Source organism: Thamnophis elegans, chromosome 9 (assembly GCF_009769535.1).
Source record: "Thamnophis elegans isolate rThaEle1 chromosome 9, rThaEle1.pri, whole genome shotgun sequence".
Lineage (NCBI taxonomy): Eukaryota > Metazoa > Chordata > Lepidosauria > Squamata > Colubridae > Thamnophis > Thamnophis elegans.
This window is the reverse complement of record NC_045549.1, coordinates 558,952-580,854: the sequence shown is the minus strand read 5'-3', so window position 1 is coordinate 580,854 and position 21,903 is coordinate 558,952. Positions and strand designations below refer to the sequence as shown.

Genomic DNA, 21,903 nt, shown 5'->3' with positions numbered 1-21,903 from the left:
TCCGAGGAATTTTCTCTTTACACCTCCAATCCTATTCAAGACAAACCGGTTGCAAAAAACACAAGAAGGGACCGGACGCCCTCGGCCAAGGCTTCAACAGGGGCAGACGCTTGAGTGGCAGCTCCCCTCCCTCTCCAGCAGGGCCAGAAAATCCACAGGCGCCTCAGCTGTAATTAATTGGTGGGGAGGGGATTCTCCGTCACCTGTCGACAGAAGCGGCTTTTTCCAGGACAGCAGAGAGAAGCTGGGGGGTTTCCCCATTTCCCAGGCTGGCCCACGGATTCTTTTCACCGTATCCTAAATCCCAGAAATGATCGGTGTGACCAGATGTCCCTGCAAGCCCTTTGTGTCCAGCAGCTCCTCCCCAAAACATCAGGCTGGAGAACTGGGACCCTCAACGCACGAGAGCGTTACGGCTCCCACCGTCCCTCCTTCCTGGCCGGAGCTCAGCCGGGGCAGAGATGAGAAGTACACGCTGGTTCCCCAACATTTACCGTTCCATGGAGTGGCGGCGAGTGGTCCTGGGGATGGGGGGGGGGGGGAGGTTCTCCCGCACAACCTCGTATCCTGTGCATGCGCAGATGAAGCCTTGCGCACCTGCCTGCCACTTGCAGGGCCTGCTTCCCAACAGGATGTGGGGACCCCTGGCCTACCACCCTCCCCGAAACCCTTTCATGCCGGACAAGACTGGACAAGGGGCCCTCAAGGAAACCAAGGAGGAGGAGATGCACCCGGGTCGCATCAAGGCCTGCCTGATTCATGGCCTAGTTTCCCAACTTTGGCCCTTTTAAGATGAGTGGACTTCAACAAGTGCCTGGGGACTTCTGGGAGTTGAAGTCCACTCATCTTAAAAGGGCGGAAGCTGAGAAAGGCTTACTGGTGGTGGAAGAAAACCTGGGGAAGGCTCCTCATAGGCAACTCAGAGGAGACGTGTAACCTCCTTGTAAGCTTCCTTTCCCCACCTCCTCCCTTCCAAGGATCTGCCACGAGGCCCTGAGCGGTGAGGGGGTCGAAACCCTCCAACCCCTCCCAACCCAGGAAGGAGTCCTTGCCTCGGTCAGGCCCACGTTCTTCCTCCGAATGACGTTCTGCAAGCAGCCGCTCAGAGTCCGAGTCAACAACAAATTGGTCGATTTCCGGATCATGTCGTCCACCTCCGTGGAGCTGAAAGGCAGAGAGGGAGTCAGGGAGGAGGGGCCCACGGACGGACGGGCTGACTGAGCAGCTGCTGAGGGCGAGGGGAACCCGTGTTTTTAGGGCGACGCCAGCCGAGAGGTTCTTGGCCATGGACAGAAACTCAGCGCCGACATCCCATCACTACCAGCCCACGAGGATGAAGACAGACGGGAAAAGGATGCAGAAATAACCGGCTCCCTTTTCTTCATTTCATGGTTTCAAGTATTTTGAACAGCAGAATCTGTTTGGCTACCACGGCACTGAAAAAAGGGGCTTATGACCATTCTCCACACTTATGACCGCTGTAGCATCCCCAGGGCCAGCTGATCAAAATTGGGATGCCAGGCAACTGGCTCCTATTTATGACGGTCGCAGTGTCCCGAGGTCACCTGATCCCTTTTGCCACCTTTCCACAAGCAAAGTCACCCGGGGGGGGGGGGGGGGAGAGATTCACTTAGCAACCAGGATACTAATGCAATAACTGCTGTGATTCGTAAAATGGGGCAAACCTCCCTTTACCAGCGTCTCGCTTAGCAACAGAAACCTTGGGCTCAAGAATTGAGGACAAATAGTATTCTGGGTTTTAAAAACCACACTGGCCATTTTACCAGGAAAAGTTTGTCCGTAACAGGAAGGCTGGAAACGGTTTTCGTGTATTAATGAAAGAAAAAATAAAGCCATGTGGTGGGTGGAGAATTCAACCAGGAAGTGTTGCAAGGATGGACGCCGACCAACCCCGCCCACCGCAGCCCCCACCCTGCCAAAGGCAGCCCTGGCCTCCTCCAGAGGCTCCAGGGGCTGAGAGAGCTCAGGGCTGCCTTGGAAAAGCTCACAGCAGCCCAGGAAGGTCAGGGGTGCTGAGTCCTTGGATGGGGACCCAGATGAAAAGAGGAAAAAAGCCAGGAAGCCCCCAGGAGCCACTCCCAAAGTCAGGAGCCCACCACTGGGCTCCACCCTCAGCTCTGCCCTGGAAAGGGGACCCTGCCAGCCTCCCCACCCACGTTTGACTCAGATCTGTGGGTGGCAGCTGACGTTTTCCCCAAACGAGGCCGATGAGAGCGCGTAGATTTGTCCAGGCAGCCTCTGGGAGTCTAGGCTCAATTAAGGGGGGCTGGGGGGCTGGGGGGGCTGGCCTCCATGGTCAGTCTGGCATGCAACCTCTTCACGGGGTGCCCAAAAACCTCCACTCCCCACCAGGAGGAAGAAGCTACCGGTATATTCTTAATGATTCCCCAATCCATTTTATTTAACTGGGGGCTCCCATTGGCTCACTGGGGAAGGGCCCCGGGATGCTTTTGGGCACCACATTGTCAGGCTTCTTTTAAGGAGTGACCCCCCCCCCAAAAAGCTCTGATGCAGATGTGGAGGCCCCCACGAAGGACAACTGCCCTTGCTCCCTCGCTCCATTTCTTCAGCTGGGACGGTGGGACTATCTCAGAGGCTTATTTTTCCCCCTAAATTGAGCAAGGCTGATCTCCACCCACTCCAGAGACCCTCAGGAAGAGCGAATCCCCTTGTATCTGTCTGGGTGCTCAGTGACAAAGACAAACCGCCCCCACCCCTACCCTCCCAAGAGCCCCTCCCTCAAGGAGATGCAGGAGAGCAGGGGAGCTTTGCAAGAGCCCTGGAGATCTCCTGGGGGGCTGGTGGGGGGAGCAGCCCTTGGGGAAAGGCCCAGGGGAAAGGCCCAGGGGAAAGGCAGGGGCTTTCTGATCCACCACCCCCTCCCCTCACCTCAGGTGAAGGTCTTCCGAGAACTTCAGGCAGGCGTAGATAAATTCCTTGATCTGGTTGTAGATCTGAGGCACCAGTTCGGAGAAGGGGAACTTCCTGGGGAATGGCTGCTGCAAAATGGAGGGGAGGGGGGTCAGCAGGATAGACGCCCTCACAGTCCGAGCAGCCATCACCCCCTTCCCCCCTGCCCAGAAAAGGGGTCCGGTTGACGCAGATTCCACCCTACCAGGATGACCGAGAATCGCCACCCACCTCCAGCCTTCTGAGCTGTCATGATTGCAAACCTTCGTGCTCCTCTGCCCCTCCAAAAGAGACATCCCCCCCCCGGGGTCCCCCCTCACGCCCCCAAGCTGTCCTCTTTTGAGGCAGGAAGCACCGCCAGAGGTCATGCAACCCCCCCTCCCAGGGCCAGCCCCAAGTGACTCTGCAGGGGAGGAATCTCCTCGGCCTCCAGCTCTGGAGAAGCGCTCTGCAGGGGGAGGGGAGGCCACCAGGAGACCCTCCGGGCTTCACCTTCTCCAGCTCCGCATCGTGGAAGGGAAACTGCCCCACCAGCTTCTCATACTCTTCCTGGTCTGCCACCGAGACGGGGCTGTAGGTGTCCGAGTCCAGGATGCTCCTGTGGGACGGAGGAGAGTCTCCATTTGCGCCCCCTGGGTGGCTTTGTCTACAGGCAGTCCTCCACTTACAACCGTCCAGTCAGTGGCCATTTGCGTTACAACGGCACTGGAAAAAGTGACTTACGGCCGTTTTTCACACTTACGACCGTTGCAGTATCCCCAGGGTCATGTGATCAAAATCCTGATGCTTGGCAACTGACTCGCATTTATGACGGCCACAGTGGCATGGTGTCACGTGGTCTCCTTTTGCAAGCTTCCGATCAAGTCAACGGAGAAGCCAGGTTCCCTTAACAAGCGTGTTATTAACTTGTTGCTGTTGTTGTTGTTAGTTGCGAAGTTGTGTCCGACCCATCGTGGACCCCATTCCCCCAGGCCTTCCCGCCCTCTCCCGTCCCCCATTGAAGCCCAGGCCGTGACTCCCTCCAGCCCCCCCCCTTCTCTGCCGCCCCCTCCCCTTCTTCTCTTGCCCCCCCATCCTTCCCAGCATCTTCTTCCCCAGGGAGCCCAATTAACTAACTCACTAACTTCACAACTGGGGTTCCTTTAACACAGTCTTTCTCAACCTTGGCGACTTGAAGTCCCGTGGACTTCAACTCCCAGAATCCCCCAGCCAGCACAGCTGTGCTGGCTGGGGGATTCTGGGAATTGAAGTCCACGGGACTTCAAGTCGCCAAGGTTGAGAAACACTGCTTTAACAACTGTGGCAAGAACAGCCCTGAAATGGGGCACAGGTCATTTAGCCAACATATTACTTAGCAACACACACACACACACACACACACACACACACACCCTGTTTTGTAAGATTCGCCCACAGCCATCCTGGGAGCCCCAAGGAGAAGCCCCGTTTCTCACGGATTCCCATTGGAAATATTTAAACTTCCATTTAAAAAAAAAAAATTCACACAGCAGTTTTTAAACAAAAGGAAAGCACAGAAAGGAAGGAAGGAAGGAAGGAAGGAAGGAAGGAAGGCTTTGCCCCCAGAGCCCCCTCCCCTCTGGGCCAGGGCTCCCCAACCTCGGCAGCCTTAAGCCTTCAACTCCCAGAATCCCCTCGTTGGCTTTGCTCTTAAAGCTGCCGAGGTTGGGGGCCCTGCTCTGGACCCTCCACAGGGGCTCCCCAAAATGGCAGCGGCAACAGCACTCAAGTTTCATCGGCCCACAACGATGCGTTTAGCGACCGTACGAAGTTACGCCGGCACTGAGAAATGAGGCTTAGGACTATTTCTCACCGTCTCCATCTCTGCAGCATCCAATAAAGAGGGGCAGAGTCAGATGGGAAAGCAGGCTCCCGAACAGAGAAGGGAGCAGGATGGGGGTCCCGCAGCCCCCCCCCCCCACTGGGCTTCAAAGCAGGCCGAGAGGGCTCCCGTGTCACCTGTCTGACCTTCGTGGTGAGCCTTGTGTCCGTTCTCATATTTAAATGGCCCCTTTGAGTCTTGCTGTGGGATCTTCCCTCGGGAAGCCTCCACATCTGCCTCTTCCTCCTGGCCACAAGCAAGCAAGCCCCCCCCCCAGCCTCACCCCCCCGCAGAGGCCTTACCTGAAGGCTCCTGCCCATTTCTTCAGCAGCGTCTCCCTGTACTGGTCCTGGATCTCCAAGAGCAGGTCGAAGAGCTGGCTGACAGGGAAGCCGTCGGCCTGGCAGGGAGACAGGGGGAGCTTCAGGGGAGGAAGGCAGGGCCCAACCCCCAGGGGGCTCTGAGCAGCCTCTGGAAAGGTCCCTCGGGGGCTTCGGATGGGACAGGAATCCAGAAGAAGCTGGACGGGACGTGAGAGTCCTAACAGGAGCCCAATCCAGAGTCCAATTTAGAGAAGTCATTTTCTTTCTTTCTTTGAGTGAAATCCAATTAAATCCAATTAAAGTAATCAATTATTAAGGATTAGTCGAGGAGAAAGCGATTAGCACAGCCAGTTCTGATCGAACGGAGTCTAAAAGAGCAGGAGCAGGCTCCTCGGAGGCCATGACGTCACTTTGGTAGACTCAGTTCTATTGGTTACTGACTGAGTTAACCCATGCAAGGCCGCTGTCTCCACCAACTTTGGAGAAGGGTTGTAGGTTGTAAGTTGAGGACCAGCTGTAGGAGCTGCACTGAGGAACCTTTCCACCCAGCCCCCCTTCTTCCAGATGAAGCCCCGGGCGGAGATTCAGAGGGGAAAAGGCGGGGGGGAGATTGTGTGGGAGGCGAGTCAGGCATTGGGGCTCTGGGCCTCCCTGGGGAAGGGCTGGAGGGGCCCTGGGGAGGCTCCTTACCTGGAGAGTGTCAGCAAAAAGCACGATGAGGTTTTTCAGGTCCAAGACCAGGTCTGGATCAGAGCAGTAGGACTGAAAGAGGGAGAAGAGGAGGAGGAGGGATGACTGGCTGCCTTTCTCTGGGCGTTGGGGGGCTCAGAGGAAGACAGTCTGGGACCCTCACGTGTTTCCAACTTCCAATTCCACAGGGTGATTTTGTGGTTAAAAAAAGGAAAAACGCTTAAACTAAATGAAATCACATAAAAATTAACTTCGCTCAAATCTGCTTGTTAAAGGAAGGAACCACTGGGGGCCCCTTGTGCTCTCTGAGCCTCCGTGGTTTGCTTACAGACATTTCATTACCAAACTAGGTGACATGATCAGTGCCAGAAAGGAATGGGGGTAGAGGGGTGGAGAGGAGGAGGAGGAAGGGGACTGTAGGGGATCCTTGGAGCTCTCTGATCTTGTGGATTCCCTTGCAGGCATTTCACGACCCAACAAAGTAACATCGTCAGTACGAAAGCCGCATTGCTTTCTGTATCAAAATAAGGATCAGGTCCATTAAAAGAAAAAGGGGAAAAGCCTGTCTACGGCTGAGCCATATGGTTTATGGAGCTCCAGGCAAAGGCAGTCAAAAGAGCAGGAACCCCAGGCCCCGACCCAGAACGGGGGTGGGGGGCTCCTTCGGCAGCCAAGGGCCAAGCGACCGCTACTCACCGAATGCGTCCGGAGGGCCGCGATGGTCTTGGAGAGGGCCATGTCCCAGAGCTCGTCGACGTAGGCTCTGTCCACCAGGCCTTGGCTCGTGTGCAGGACGTGGTCCTCAATGACGAAGAAGCTAGCGAGGGGAAAGGGGAGCCGTCACAGCTCACTGGACGCTCCCTTCAGCATCATCGGTCGGAACTGAGCTGGGAGGGACCCGGGAGGCCTTCTAGTCCAACCCCCTACTCAAGCAGGAGACCCCGGCCATTCCAGACAGGTGGCTGCCCACTCTGACCCGCAGGCTCAACTGGAGCTGATGTGGTCAGCCCATCTCTGGCTTCACTGGACCTGGGCAAAGGGCTTGTCCAGCAGGGCTTCCGACGTTAAAGCCCCGTGGGCTTCTGGAATTCCCCCGCCGGCCAGGAGATTCAGGCCCAGGGTTTTTAATCCCAGCTTCCTCACCAGGTTGTCATTGGGGGGGGGGGGGAGGAAGGGCAGACTGAGAGGAGGCCAAGAAGGCTAAAACGGTCGTAAGTGTGAAAAATGGTCATCACTTTTTGTCAGTGTCGTTGTTCCTGGGAAGAGTCATTAAGCGAAGGGCTATAAGTCGAGGACCGCCCGTGCCGCCCAGGCCTGAGCCCCCGTGGGAGCAGAAGGGGACAGAAGAATACCTACCCTACAATCTGATTAAAATACTTCCGGTAGCCGGAGAGGGTTTCGTGCTAGAGGGAGGGGAGGAAGGCAAGAAGATTAAAACACCTGGGGGGGGGGGTGTTGAACCCAAGAGATCCAGCCCATGGGAGACGCCCCCCCCTTGTCCCCCAAACTCTTGGGGCCTTACCATGTTGGAGGGGGGCTGCAGAACCAGCCGGGCCTGCTTCCTCCTCTGCTTCCGGTAGTAGCTCTCAAAGGCCTCTCGGGCTCCCTGCCAAGGAGAGAAAGGGTCAAGCTTCCCCCAGGGACCAAGGGCCGCCCTTTGCCCCCAACCACCCACCCAAGAATAGGGTCTCCAGCCTCGGCAGCTTTAAGGCTAAGCGGAATTCTGGGAGTTGAAGTCCAGAAGCCTTAAAGTTGGCAAGGTTGGAGACCCCCCCCCTAAGACAACTCGCCCTGGCCGACTCACCAGGGGACCACACAAGAGAGGGACCAGTCTGGACCTTCTCCAGTTAGAAGTCCTGGAGGGGTGGGTTTTTTTCAGGGGGGGGGGGTCAGTTCTACTGGTCCCTCTTGTGAGTTATCCCGCCTTGAATTGTCCCGTGGCAAGTAGGCCATGGCGCCTCCTCCTTCCGCTCCACCAAGAATAAACCTGGCTCAGCTTCTGAGGAATCGGCCGGGTCTTCCGCCCCACCGAAGGGGCTCCCCTGGGTGGGCCTGCAGGCTGTGGGGGGCCATCCTTGGAGCTCAACACGGACTCCATGGGGAAACCCTCGGAAATGAAGCCCGTGGTGTGTTTTTGCCATAAAAGACCATTTCCCAACGGAATTCTTTCAGAACGCATTACAATGCCCGGAGTTGCCTGGAGGAAGCCATCCCCTGCATTTCCTTTTAATTTATCAGGACCCGAGAAGTTCGTGTTTCCCACCCTTTAACTTCGCCTCCACGCAAGGCCCTTTCCTGAAAACGCCACCTCGGGGCCTGCAGCGGAGACCCCCAAATCCGACAGGGCTTTTCTGCAATCCCCTCTTGACCCTCCTTCCTCCAGAGGCTGCTAAGCCCCCCTGACAGCTGACTTCTGGTGTATTTGAAGCATTTTCACAGTACGTTTTAAAGTGATTACGCTCTCCGGAATATTTATATGTTAAATCTGTCAACCTGTTATTTCTTTCCCGTGGCTCCAACCTCATCCAGAGGTCGGCTTTGCTGACTCTTTTGCTAGGCATCCAGCTGCCTGGTGACCTCCTCCCTCCCTCCCTCCCTCCCTCCCTGCACATCTGTCTTCTTCACCTCCTATTCTTCTTCCAGGGGAAAAATAAACCCCTCTCGGGAGCTGATGCGGAATCTCCCCCCTAGATGCCCTGAAGGAGGAGAGGGAGAAGAAGGGCTGTGAAGCAGCTTCCTTGGAACAAACTGGGAGGGGTCAAAGTGGGAAGCCCACCCTTTCTAGCCAGCGGCAGAGGCAGGGCCCAAAGAGCAGAAAGGGGAAACCGTTCCCCCCCTCGCCCCCTCTGACCCTCCCCGCAAGGTGAAGCCCCTGCCTCTGAACCAGGGGGTCTCTCCTACCTGAGGCCACCTCTGAGTAGCTACCAAGGGGTTGACACAGCCTGGAGGTTTTGCAAGGCCAACAGCAGTAACACAACCCCCGTCTCTGCTCAGAGCTCCTTCATAGAATACATGAGCCAAAGAGGAAGTGTTTGCCCTAAAATATTATTTAAGGCCTGCTTGAGGAATATTCATCAATAAAAGAAGAATTTCTCCCCTTTTTGTTGCTTCCCACAGGGGCATCGTCTTGTTACTGTTGTCCACAATTATGTCTGAATGCTGCCTTTTTAAGAAACCCCCTTCCCTCCGGAGGGGCTTCTCCCACCCTCTCTGTCTCAGAACCCATCACTGATCTGAATTTATGAGGGGGGGGGAAACTTTCTTGAAGTCAAATAGAAGCCTCTGCCATCGCCACCTCTGGGCTGCCTTAAAAGCTTCAATTATTATTATTTTAACCACAAAAGGAAAATAATAAAACTGATGCAAATGTGCACTTTAAAAAAATTAAGAAAACATAATAAAGAAAGAAAATACTATGAAAGCAATAAATGTGAGCTTGGCAACCCAAAAAAAAATCACAGATAATCATTAGGTGGAAAGTATTACATGGCTAATATATTCTAACAATTAACAATTTACAGTGCTGTGAAACATTTTATGCCAAACTTCTGATCAGGGATTACCTGTATTAACTATAGCAATACGTGGTTAACCATTAAAGTCCTTAAGAGGAAAGAGCCAAATAATAAACAATACGGACAAAAACCACTGTAAATAAGGTCTATATGCCTGATTAAAATATAAACTTTAGATCTTGGAGCGTGGCACAATTCCATTTGCCTAACCGCAACCCAGAAGTGGCTTCCAAGCTTGATTGTCCACGGGGTCTTTAGCAAACCCAAGGTTATCGTAGGCTTCAAAGCCCCCCCCCCCTCCAGTGGTTCAATTAAACCTCCTTCGACCGAGGGGGTCGGGGACTCCGCGTGGCCGAGCTTCCTTCCTACAATTCAGGGCGATGTGCTTAGAGCTATGATTGGCAGGGTCCTTTCACCGCCTGAAAGGAGGGAAGGAAAGGGATTGTGCGTGTCAATGGTCAGGGGGCTTTGAACCCCGGGGCCTGGGCCAAGTCTAGGGACCTGGGCCTGGAGGGAGCCCAGGGAGAGTCTCCTGGCTACACGGAGGCTCCTTCCATGATTCCCGGCTCTGGTGTTTTCTTTGTTCTTTGTACTGTATGGGTTTTGCCTACTTTGACTGCCCTGAGTCATGTACCTCCGATGGGCTGCCACCTAAGTCAAAACGACGCCTGGTCCAATTCTCTGCTCAGAACCCGTGAAATGGGGGTCCAGCCAGCGGCTCTTGGGAACCCCCACCTCTCTCCTGGGCAGCTTCTGCCGCTCAGAACATCTCCTCCCAAAAGTCAAGACCGGGGAGGGGGTGTCTCCAGCTTGGCCCCTTTCATAATGGTGGACTTCAACTCCCATCATTCCTCAGCCAGTATGGGGAATTCTGGGAGTTGAGGTCTTAAAGGAGCCAAGGATGAATCTCCTTCCTTTCCACTTCATCCTGTTGCTCTGCTCTCAGTTTCAACCAAAAAAGAAGAGGCCCAGCTCCTTTTGTAAGTGGGGAGGAAGCGTTCCCTGCCCCACAGATCCTGCTTCTCCGTCCCACGGAGGAGATTCCCGGAGAGGCAGCCATCTTGCCTGGCCCTTTGTTGGAACCCAAGTTAATGACCACCTGCAGAGTAATAGAGCTCCAGCTCTATTGTCTAAAAGCCACTGCAAACAGGAGGCTCCCCATTTCCTGTTATTTCAACCGATGGCCGTGCCCAGAAGAGCCCCTGCCTGGGTGAGGAAGATGGGGAAGCTGAAGAAGAGCCATTATAACCTGGCTCAGAGAAGTGGTGGTGGTGGTAGTGGTGGTGGTGGTGGAGGAGGAGGAGGAGGAGGAGGAGACCATGCAGGAGAAGAAACCATACTAAGCAGAGAACTATTCTAGAAATAAGGAGGGATTTCCTGACAGAAGAATTCATCGGTGAAATGACTTGCCTCCAGGAGTTATGAACCCTCCAACCCTGGAGGCTTTGAAGAAGAGGCTGGAGAGCCACCTGTCTGGAATGTCGTCTCCTGCTTGGGAAGGGGTTGGACTAGGAGACCTCTATGTTCCCTTCCAAATCTCTTGTCATCCTGTTATTCTTGAACTAGGAGGACCAAGAGAAGACGAGGCTGCTCCCTTCCACAGCTTCCGTCCCGGGAGCCAAAGTCTCCTGGCTGAACCCCTTCATTGCAGGGACGAAGGGCTCCTTTCAGAGGCTCAGGAGGAGCCTGGCCGGAGGCCGAAAAGAGGCATGGGGGAAAGGCAGGGGGGGTCTGGTGGCTCCTCAGATCCCCCCAGTTCTGAGCAGGGAGGGAGGCCGTTCTCCCTGCTCTCCACTGACCGCCTGACCCCTGGATGAAGTCCAGGGCTTCCTAGAAAGCCTCTGCCTGCCCTGAGGAGGAGGAGGGGGGGGAAGGCCCTCCCGATGCTCCGGCCGTGACCGGGCCCCGACCCCGTGTGCGAGAGGGGAGCCCTGCCCGCTGCCTGCCCGATAAGCAGGACTGGCAGAGCCAAGCAGGATTTCGACTAATCCGTTGGGAACTTCTCAGCGGCTCAGCCGTAAAAGCGAGGTGACAGGAAGGTCGCCTTCCCTAACAATGCGGGAGGAGCCCGGAGTGCTCGGGCTCCCAGGGGGCCTTTTCCACGGCTGCAGCCGGGCCTCCGATAAGGCCATTGTCAGCCAGGCGGAGTCGCCTCCCACAGCTCCTCCATGCCAGTCCTCCTGCCTGGCTGATGAGGGGACATTTTCCGGTCCTGGCTTCAGCCCGGCCACCCTGGCCCTCAGCCGCCCTGCTCAGGAACTCCCGGCAGGACAGGGGTCAAAGACGGGAAGGGCACGGGGGCTCCTGGGTGGAAAGCAAGCCCCTGCACCCCAATCCCTCCAGGTCCCTTCCACGGAGGCCCCTCAGAGGCAGCCCTGCACCCACCCTCACCCACCCACACACACACACACGCACACGCACTCCCCAAAGGGCAGCCCCCTCCCCAGCCCCTGAAACCAGCCTCCAAAGAGAGGCCACAAAGCATTGGTGGCTTCATGGGGGTCACGAAAGGGAAGGAAGGGGCTGCCCCAGAACCTGGGGAGGGCGACTCTCTTCTCAACCACTGAGCCTATGTTCCCCCACTACTGGAGAACAAAGCCCACCAATGGGGCGCCTCTACCGGCTGTCCGAGGGCAGGTGAAGGGAACGGACCAGTCGCTCCAGAGGAAAAGTGATCCAGTTGCTCTCCTGGGTGAGGCGGAGAGACCCAGCAAAGAGTCACTGCCAGCAGATCCCAGGAGTTGCCAGTCCGGCTGCATTCACATAACCTTCAGGCCAGGCCAAGGGAAGCCTTGCCTGGGGGCTCAAGGGGGGCTGGCCGGGGGAGGCTCCTTTCCTTGAAGGCCTTTGGCTCCTCATGCAGAAGCAGCTTATTCACTGAAGGAGACCTGAGGAAGCTTCTCGGGTCAGAAGCGAAACGTCCTCAAGGAACCAAACCAAGAAAGGGCTGTGGCCTCCAGGGCCTCTGGGACAATCCGTGTCCTCCTTCTTCCCGGGGAAGGACAGTGGTTCAGAGGGGAGGCGAAGGAGCAGCCGCTTACCAGCACGGAGTAGATGTGGAAGCAGCGGTAGACGGGGGAGAAATCCACCAGATCCTGAGCACCCGGCACCTGGGGGGAGAGAGAAGAGGGACAGCTGTCAGTCAAGGCAGGGAGGGAGCACAGAGGGCTGAAGGGAGCTTCTTCACCCAGGGGGGTCCCGCACCCCCTCCCCACAAACACTCCACGTGGAGACCCTGCACCCCAACCCAGAAGCCTTTGGCCAGAGGGCTCCGAAATGGCTCAGGCGGCCTTTCTCATGCCCCTAGGGGGAGGCTGCAAGGCAGCAGAAGAGAGGGGAATCTGAGGAGGGGGAGGCTTTAAAGCAGAGGCCGCCATGGGGGCAGTCCTCGACTTAGGACCATAATTTCTGTTGCTAAGCGAGACGGCAGTTAAGCGAGCTTTGCCCCATTCTCGCCACGGTTGTTCAGCGAACGACTGCAGTTGTCGTTAAGTGAGTCCGGCTCCCCCATTGGCTTTGCTGGTCAGAAGGTCGCAAAAGGGAATCAGGGGACCGCGGGACCGTCATAAATGTGAACCGGCTGCCAAGCATCTGAACTTTGATCCCGTGACCATGAGGATGTTGCAACAATCGTAAGGGTAACTTTGGATGGCCATTAAATGAACAGTTGTAAGTCGAGGACTATATAAGCAAAGCCCCTTGGAGAGATGAGGAGATGGGCCTGGGAAAGGAGAAGCCCAGCCTGGAAGACCCCAAGTGGCACCCAACTCCTGCCCCACCTCCCCCCCCCCCCCGGCAGATCCAGGACCGGATGCAAATGAACTCCCTCCCTCCCCCCCCCCCAGAGCCCCCGGGCAGCCTGCCCCCCCCTCCCCCACCCACGCCTGGCCTTCGAACAGACTTGCCTCTTCCTCTTCCTCCTCTTCCACATCCAGGATCCCAGAATCCCGCTCGGAGATCGGACTGGCGTTCTTGAGCTCCGGGCCTGAATTCCCGCCAGCCTCTCTCCTGCCCCGGCGGCCCCCGGCCCTCGAGGGCTGCCCCACCAGGCCGTCCAGGCTCCTCTGCTGCTGGGCCTAGGGCACAAGCGGAGAGGAGGGTCGGTCGGAGCACCACTGCCCGTCACCCAGGGGGCGCTTCTCCGTATGACTCCCCACCCTGCCCAACAGCCCCCTTGGGAGGCCTTCTCTGGAAGCCCCACCTGGCTGAGGGCTGACCTGGGGGCCCAGCAGTAGGGCGGCCTGGACCCCCAGCCCTCCCCCACCACCATTAAGAGTGACTTCCCCTTGCCCCCCCTGTCAGTTCCAGCTGCCAACATCTGGGCACCAGAGAGGCCTGGAAGGGACCCTGGGAAACCTCCTCTGTGCACTGCAGATGGATGCCACCTGCCCACCCTCTTCTGCCAGGGCACGCTAGAGGAGCCCCTCCCCAGGCAGCGTCTCCCCCCCCCCCCCCGACAATTTGACTCCCCCAGTGAAACATTTTGCTCTGTGAGAAATGTGGGGATGAGAAGGAGCCACCCAGCGGTTTGGATGGAAAGAGGACCTTCTCTTAACAGACACACCCTCGACTTATGACCAAAATTGAGCCCACCATTTCTGTTGTTAAGTGAGACACTTGTCAGTTTTGCCCCATTTTACGACCTTTCTTGCCACGGCTGTTAAGTGAATCACTGAGTTATTAAGGTTGGTTGTGAAGTGAATCTGGCTTCCCTCCGTTGACTTTGCTCGTCAGAAGGTTGCAAAAGGGGACACAGCAACGGTCATAAGTATGAGTCAGTGCCCAGGGCCTGAATTTTGATCGGGTGTCCCTGGGGAGGCTGCAAAGATTGCAACTGGGAAGAACATCCTCAGGTTCCTTTTTTCAGCGCCACTGTACATTCAAACCGTCACTAAGCGAACTGTTGAAAGTCAAAGACTTCTCCTCCCTCCCACGCCAACCCCCCCCCCCGATGGTTTCAGGGTTAGGCAGCTTTTCCACCGCCCTCTCTCAGTCCAATGAGGATCAGCAAGAGAAGGGGGGGGTGTTTCCTTCCCTTAGAAGACCCTCCCCAGGCCTGGGGGCTCCTCTGTGCCAGCAGGCAGGGCAGCCCTGCAGCTGGGGGGAGGGGGAGGCTCTCCAAGGAAGGGCTTGTGGTCCCCTCCTGACCTCTAGCGGCCCCACAGCACCATTTCTGCTTGTAAAATACACCCCCCCAGCCCAGCCCAGCCCAGGGTCCACCGTCTGCGTCCCCTGGCTAGGAGGCGGCTGGGGGTGGGGGTGGGGGGAGAGGCTGCTCTTCTTGCAACCTCTTCCCTGCCGTGAAGCCTCTTCGGAGCCCCAATGCGGCCGGGCCCCGACTCCTGAAACCCCCAGCCTCCATTCCCGCCCTAGCCAGGCCATGCCCTGCGTGCCCCTCTGGGAAGGTCCAGGAGACGTGGGCAGGGGAGAAGGGTCGTGCGAGGTCGTCCTTGACTAAAGGTATGGAAGTCTCAGTGGCTATTGGTAGGGAGGAGACACGCGCAGCTTCTATCAGGAAGCCCCCCATCCCCAACCAGCGAGCCAAGGGGAGCAAAGAGGCCGGCTGAGTTTGCTCCTGGACCTTCTTCCAATCTCCCACCGGCCTCCAGACCAGCAGCTGGTCCCAAAATGCTCAGCATCACCATCCTCCGGCCACCGGGCACCTCTGAAGACAGGGGAGGTAACCAGCAGGACCTCTCTGCCCATCCTGCGTGCTGTTGGGCTCCAGACCAGCCTCCAGCCCTCCAGCCCCTTCCCCTACTCAGAAGAAGGGAGCTTTCCTGGGGTGGGTGGAGGGCCAGGAAGGCCCCCTGGGAGTGCCGAGGGCTCCCCCACCCCCATCCCACCACCTCTGCTGACACGGAGCGAGCGAGGGAGCTACCTGGGAAGGCTCCCGTGGGCTCCTCCCTGGTGAGTGGCAGCCAAGGCAAAGGATGCGTTGGGCCGGGAGGGAGGGAGGGAGGAGCAGCTCCTCCTGGGCTTGGTGGTTTTGATTAGCTTCCCGGCCACAATTGTTTTATAGGCTCCTCTAATGGACTGAGACACAGAACGCTGAAATACGGCCCCCTCCTCCCCTCCTCGGGAAGGAAGACCCGGCCCTTAAAACAAGATGTGGGGAAAGAGGCGAGGAGAGAAGGGAGGGAAGCTAACAAGGAGTGACAGTGTGGTTGGGGCCTCGGCCAGGGAGGCATTTGAAAGCTATAAAGTGTGTCCCCCCCCCCCCCCCCGCATCCCCCAGATCAGATAAGGGGAGTCTGATTACTGCAAGGTGTAAACTCAGCTTCTGGTGGGAGGTTTGACTAAAGAAAGAGGCTTATCAGCTGCTTGCCAAGAAGGGCCATTTGTGCAAGGGGGGGGCAGCAGGGACCTCCTCCTCCTCCTCCTCTCCCAGGCCCTTCCAAGGCACCTGATACCATCAATTATGGATAGTCCTCAACTTACAACCGTTTGAAGCAAGAAGAGCCTTGGGAAAAAATGACTTCTTGCCATTGTTCACCATTATGAAGGTTGCAGCATCCCCTGTGCTCACCTCCTCTACACCCGGATGATTGACAACTGGCTTGCATTTATGACAGTGGCAATGTCCCAGGGCGTCACGTGATCCCCTTTTGCGACCTTCTGACAAGCAATGTCCATGGGGAAGCCACGTTCACTTAACGACCATGTGACTAATTTAACAGCTGTGGCAAGAAAGGTCATAAAATGGGACAAAGCTTACTTAACAAATGTCTCCCTTAGCAACATAAATTCTGGCCTCAATTGTGGTCGTAAGTCGAGGACTCCCTGCACAGCCAGGAGGCAAGCTGGAAACCTTGGTCCCCTGGAGAGAGGCCGAGTGTGGCCCTGGGCTGGCTTCGGCCGTTGGGGGAGGTGCAGGACAGCCACATGGTGGGATCTGCACAGTCGCTCTGGGATCCCACTAACCAAAGGATCTCCTGATTGCTTATTTGCACCCCATGGCGATGATTAAGTGGGGGGCCTGATGATCCGTGACAAATGCACCTTTTCTTTTCTGTACCCTGAGAGCATCTGCACCAAAGACAAAGTCCTTCTGTGTCCAATCACACCTGGCCAATAAAGAATTCTATTCTATTCTATTCTGCACTTTCTCTATTCTATTCTATTCTGGTTAGAACAGTTGAGGGGCTGCAGAGATGGGATGAATGAATCAGAGCTGGAAGGAACCTTGGAGGTCTTCTAGTACAGCCCCCTGTTCAACCCCTTGCCCGCTTCCCTAGAGGGGAGCAACCTGGCTTCACAGCTGGGCTGCCGGGGCCCTCAAGGCCCGGTCGTTGCCGGGGGCTGCTTAAAGGGGAGGCAGGGCCTGCAGCTGGAGCTCAGCCTCTCCCAGGGCCTGGACTCTTGCACAGCTGCCGGCCCCTTGACGGTGCTTAAGCTCCTGCTTGGCTTCCCGGATCCCCTGCGATCCTCCCTCCCGCTTCCCCATCCCCTCTGCAGCCCTCCTCCCGCGTGGACCTCTGGACTCTGCATCCCCCAAAGAAGTGGGGGGGCTGTTCCTTCATTTCTTCTCCCGGACGGAGGCAGCCTGAGCGGCCCAGAAGGCCCAGGAGCCTCAAGGCTACTTATTAATCCGAGACGTTTAATCTCTTTCGCATGTTGACTTTTCGTGTCTTTGGCTTGTTAGCTTTTAATCTGTTTTTAATAGAGACTGTTTATTTCACAAAGCGTAGCAAAAGGCGGCCCAGTGCGTGAAATTCACAGAAACAACCTATAAAATGGGTATCGAAATATAAAATGCCAGAGCAGTGGAAGGTTTTAAAGTGAGAGTGATGAATAAAATTACGAATAAAATCAAGCAGTTACTGGAGCGACTAAACCTACAGACGGATATCGGAATCGTTGAGCTGGTCCTTTTGTACCAGGGAGGGGGCCGCAGAGGCCGAGGGGGCCTCCGGCATCGAGAGCAGCCAAGGAACCCAGAACCAGTGGGTTGGGGGGGGGGAGGAATGACTGTGGGATCTCTGAGCTCTCTGAGCTGGGAGGTTTCCTTGCAGACTTTCATGAGCCAAAGCAGGGAAGAAGATCAGGGCTAAGGGATGAAGCGCCGAAGACCCCATGCGCTTCAACCCCGAGCTACAAGCATTCCCCTTTATTAGTATGGCATTTTGCATCCAGATTGTTTCAATGAGTAGGAATTCCCACAGCTTCCCTGCAGGTCCTGATCAAATCCACCCCACATTCTTTGGCAGAGCTGCTGGGGAGAAGGACGGGGGGGGGGGCACGAGCCGAGTCTCCCGCAGAAGAGAAGTAGCCCCCTCCCACCCCCACCCCCAAAGGAAGAAGAGCTCTCTCCTCCTCTCACCACTTGGGGAGCCTCTCCAAAGTCCCCAGAAAGAACATCAGGGCGAGACTTGGGTTTCCTTGACACCTGGGCAAAGAGCAGGACCTCCGGAGCAACAGAGAGGTGACCCAAAGGGGCTTTTTCAAGAGGCAACTGGACTTTCTCTTTTTCCTTTCAAGACGTTTGATGACACAAACAAACCCCCAAGGGGCCTCTACGGCCGTCTAAAAGAAGGCAGATGACCAGCTGTCTGCCAGGGATGAGGAGCGAAACATTCTCAAGGAAAAACCAGGAAGCCCAGTTGCCTCTTGAAAGAAAAGCCCCCTTGGGACATCCGTGACCTGGAGGACGGAGGATCCTCAGAGACGAAGGGGGAGATGAGACGGAGTAATCATAAGACCTCTTTGGAGGAAACCAACGATGGTGTTTCGCCAGAAGAACCTGACCCCAACTGGACCCCAACACGGTGGTGGAGATGCTGTGGTGGGGGCTGCTCACCGGGAACCCTTCCCTGGCCTGGACAGGAGCAACAGGTAAGGCCAGGCCTCCCTCCAGAAGACTGGAGCTCAACCAAAAGGGGATCCTGACTATTCCAGCAAATCCATCGAGTAATGTTGGGGAGATAGATGGGGAGGGAGAAACGGAGAATTCTGGGACAGCCAAGTCAAAGCCCGCGTCTAAATCACATCAAGATGCGGCGGGGTAATTTGAAACAGGCTGCGGACGCAACAAAACCTCCCCCTCCTCCCCCCCCCCGGAGCATTGCATAATTTGAAAAGGACCCACTTGGGAAAGAGACCTTCCCAGCCAAAGCCCCTTCCCCAGCCAGCCCCACCTCCGGAGGCAGCCAAGGCAGCTTCTCCTCCCCACTCATCTCTTGAGGAGAGAGAGGATCCTCCTACTCCTCCGGAGATCATCCGAGGGATCTCCCTAGAGAGGGACCATGGAGTTGGGTGATGCGGGGACTCCCTAAAAATGAAATAGGACTTTGTGCCACCTGCCCACACAGAGTTGGCCAAGGCTACAAGCCAGTGCTGGTTTCCAGGTTTTTTACTACTGGTTTGCTTGCGCGCACGCACAACACTTCCCCACATGCGCGGAAGCCTCCTGCCAACGCTACCACCGGTTCGCCCGATCCGGGCCAAACCAGGAGCAACCCATCTCGGCTACAAGCACAGCATTTTGTTTCCCCTACGTACATTTCGGTCTGTGTATGTCAGCGGTATAATATGGGGGAGATACGCGGTTTCTAAATACGATGGTTGGATGGGTGGACGGACGGACAGACAGGTGGGAGAGGGAGGAGGGAGGGGGAGAGAGAGAGAGAGAGAGAGAGAGAGCGTCTGGTCGTGCTCATTTACCTCTGCAAACCTTGAAAACTTGCCCCCCCCAGAGGTGTTATGGGGGGAGACAAGGGGGAGGCCCCGTTTGCAGTTTGGAAAACGGACTCCTCCAACTCTTGCCACAGGCTGCCTTTTTTGTAAAAAAGAAAACCCCCATTTCCAAAGGAGAGAAGGGCCGATGGGTCAGAGCCTGGGCTGATGGCCGCCAGAACCGGAAAATCCATTCGGAGGGAAGAGGTGGAGACTTCCAAGGAGTTCTAAATGCACCTGGGTGGCCGTTGCTTGGAGGCCCTGAAGCCCTAAAGGTGCCCTCTGTGCCCCCGAAGCCTCTGCCCATCCCAATGACAAGAGCCCTTTGAGCAGACGTCAATTCTGACGCCGGTTAATTCAGTTAACGGCCGAGTCCGTCCCAGCAGCAGCTGCACGTTTCAGAGCCTTCGGCAGGAGGAGCTCAAAAGGGCCCGGGGGGGGGGGGGGGGCACCATGTTCCGTCCTGCTCGGTGCGTGCCACTGGCACCTCTTCAGCCGGGACCTGGCTTGGCTTCAGAGGCTGCGCGCATGAGAAGCCTCCCTCGGAAAGTCTGGCTGCACCAGGCGCTTAAAAGCCTCCCTCCTCTCCTCAAAGCGAAAATGGGAGCCAGGCAAAGAGTCCTTGGGGGGGGGGGGGGCAACAGGCGGGAGGATCCCCTGAAGACGGCCAGGCAGCCCAGCCAGCAGGCTGAGGCCCCCAACTATGACTGTTCTTCCAACCTCCCCTCCGTTTCACTCAGCCAGAAGGGCAGCAGGTAGAAACTCCCCTACCAAGGGCAGGCAAGAGAAGTGTGGCTCTTCCTAAAGGCTCCCCACGGAGGGGCCCCTGCCTTTCAGGGCCCTGGTCCAGCCCTTCTGGGGGAGGGAGGGAGCTCCATTGGCGTGGGCAACTGGTGCACACCTGTGTTGCTTCACGCAAGGGCACACGAGTGCCTGCCACTCATGCAAATGGAGCTTTGTGCCCCTGCCTGCTTGCACAGCCCACTTCCAAAGGAGGAGCAGCCCCTTACCAGCCCAGGGCCAGGATAGGGCTCAATTCTTCTCTGGGGGCGTCTGTGTGCTGATTGCAGGATGCTGCTTCAATTGCGGGGGGGGAGGGGAGATCCATAGCACAAGACATCCCCCCCCCCCTTTTTTTCAGTTCCCCTGCAGACTCCCCTCCTCCTGTGGAGGGATCAGAGTCGGGGTCCGAGCATGCTGGACTCCGAATTCTCTGGTGGCCTCAGTTAACCACTCTCTGCTCCTTACAAAGTTCGTCAGTTTCGCAACTCTCCATAATTTTCTCCTTTTCCCTCTTTGAAATGTCGCCCTACTAATTACTCCATGATGGTGTCTGATTGTTTCTTGGTAAATCACCCTCCGTCTGTCCGTCCGTCCGTCCAAAAGACCCCGAGGCAGAAGCAGAGCCTCCTTGGCAACCGCAGGGTGGGTTTCCCAACAGAACATCCTTCCTCCGTGGCTCCCCGGCTCTTCAAAGCATCCGCTGAGCCTCAAGTCTTGGAAAAGAGGGAGGGTCTCCTGCCGCTTCTTCGTCTTCTCCTCGAGTGTCTTGAAGAGCAGCAGCCGGACAGGTCCGGTCAACCGTCTGTGTCTTCGGCCAGAGGCCCTTTGATGTAGGCCCTGATGCTTCGGGGCAGGCGGGGCAGCCTCTCCCAAGCCAAGAGTGTGGCAGGCGCTGACTCCGCACACACCTCGGCCGCATAACCAGGCCAAGGCTGCTCCAGGAAACGCAGCTGCTGCCACTTGGCCAGGGGGAGCCGCCTGGAGGGCTCAGAAGAGGCTGCCAGGGGATTGTTTTGCTCGGGAGCCCTTTCGGGAAGCGAGAACAGCTGCAAGGGGGCGGGGCCCTGGGGAGGGGAGCAGGGCCCGGGGGGCCTTCTGCAGTCCATGCGCAGGGCCCGGGGGCCGCACTCGCTTGGCATGGCCTGGGGGCACAGGTGGGCAGACGGGAGCGCCTGGGAGCCCTTCGATTCTGTCCTTCAAAGGATCACCCGCCTCCCCGTCTCTCTGCGGAACCTTCAGGTGCACCTCAGGTAAAGGCACCTGGACAGTCTCTACGTAAGGACGTATTTTGGGAAGTCGACCCAGGTTGGAGGCCAGCAGAGCATGCAGGGGTCCAGAAGGCGGCTTTGGAGACGGAGACCAAACTGAAGAAGGGAAACCTTTTCAGAGGGAAAAACCCCAGAGAGCCCAGTCGCCTTTTGGAAAAAGCACCTCTGGGAGAACCGTGACCTGGATGGGGGGGGGGGGCATCTCCCTAGACAGGCGGAGAGGAAAGCTTCTGCCCAGGAGCATCAAGCCCCCCCCCTTCCCCCCATTCCTTCCACAGAAGAAAAGGCTCCTTCCAGAGCACCTGGCTCTTAGAAGAGGGCATCTGCCATGCGCCCATGCACACCTTCCACACGCAAACATGTGTACCAACATGCGTACAAACAGAGGGACTCCTAGGAGGGAGGGGTGCCCACCGCCCTGGCCTCCCCCTGCCCTCCCCCAAGGGGCGCTGAGGAGGGGCCCAAAGGCTGGGGGAGCCGGGCACCCTGCAGAGAGAGGCTTCTGCTCGCCCCACAGTAGGTTTTCATTAGAGCGCACTGCAGGGCCCCCGTGTGTGCGTGTGTGTGCGCAGAGGCCTTCCTCTGACTTCACAGAACTTTCCTTTATTTAAGAAGCCCATGTTGGATTCTCCCCCCCCCCTTCGAACAATGGGGAGAAGGGGAGAAAGGGGGCTGCGGCAGCCCTTGGAACCGTTTCCATTGTCAATTGTTTATTGGGGCTCCGACTGATTTTAATGAAAATATGGTTGCAATTTTTTTTAAAAAAAGAGAGGGCTTTTATCTTTGGCAGAAGGGGAAGAAACGCCTCTCCTCTTCCAACCTTCGGGCACCCTTTGAAAAGGAGGTCGCGGGGCTGTTGGGCCGGAACCGTCAGCCAG

At 56.8% G+C, this 21,903-nt stretch overlaps 1 protein-coding gene across 2 annotated transcripts in view; it reads right to left on the bottom strand.

Annotated features, from left to right (window-relative positions):
• The window catches only part of EXOC6B (exocyst complex component 6B), a 114,747-nt gene that overhangs the window by 52,493 nt on the left and 40,351 nt on the right, over positions 1-21,903 (bottom strand). For both annotated transcript variants that reach the window (XM_032224100.1, XM_032224101.1), the window contains exons 7-16: positions 13,205-13,375; positions 12,341-12,409; positions 7,307-7,390; positions 7,141-7,187; positions 6,481-6,601; positions 5,785-5,856; positions 5,074-5,171; positions 3,424-3,529; positions 2,911-3,020; positions 1,053-1,164 (exon numbers count right to left, since the gene is read on the bottom strand). In XM_032224100.1, coding sequence (XP_032079991.1) covers positions 1,053-1,164; positions 2,911-3,020; positions 3,424-3,529; positions 5,074-5,171; positions 5,785-5,856; positions 6,481-6,601; positions 7,141-7,187; positions 7,307-7,390; positions 12,341-12,409; positions 13,205-13,375 — 990 coding nt within the window. The remainder of the gene's footprint in view (positions 1-1,052; positions 1,165-2,910; positions 3,021-3,423; positions 3,530-5,073; positions 5,172-5,784; positions 5,857-6,480; positions 6,602-7,140; positions 7,188-7,306; positions 7,391-12,340; positions 12,410-13,204; positions 13,376-21,903) is intronic.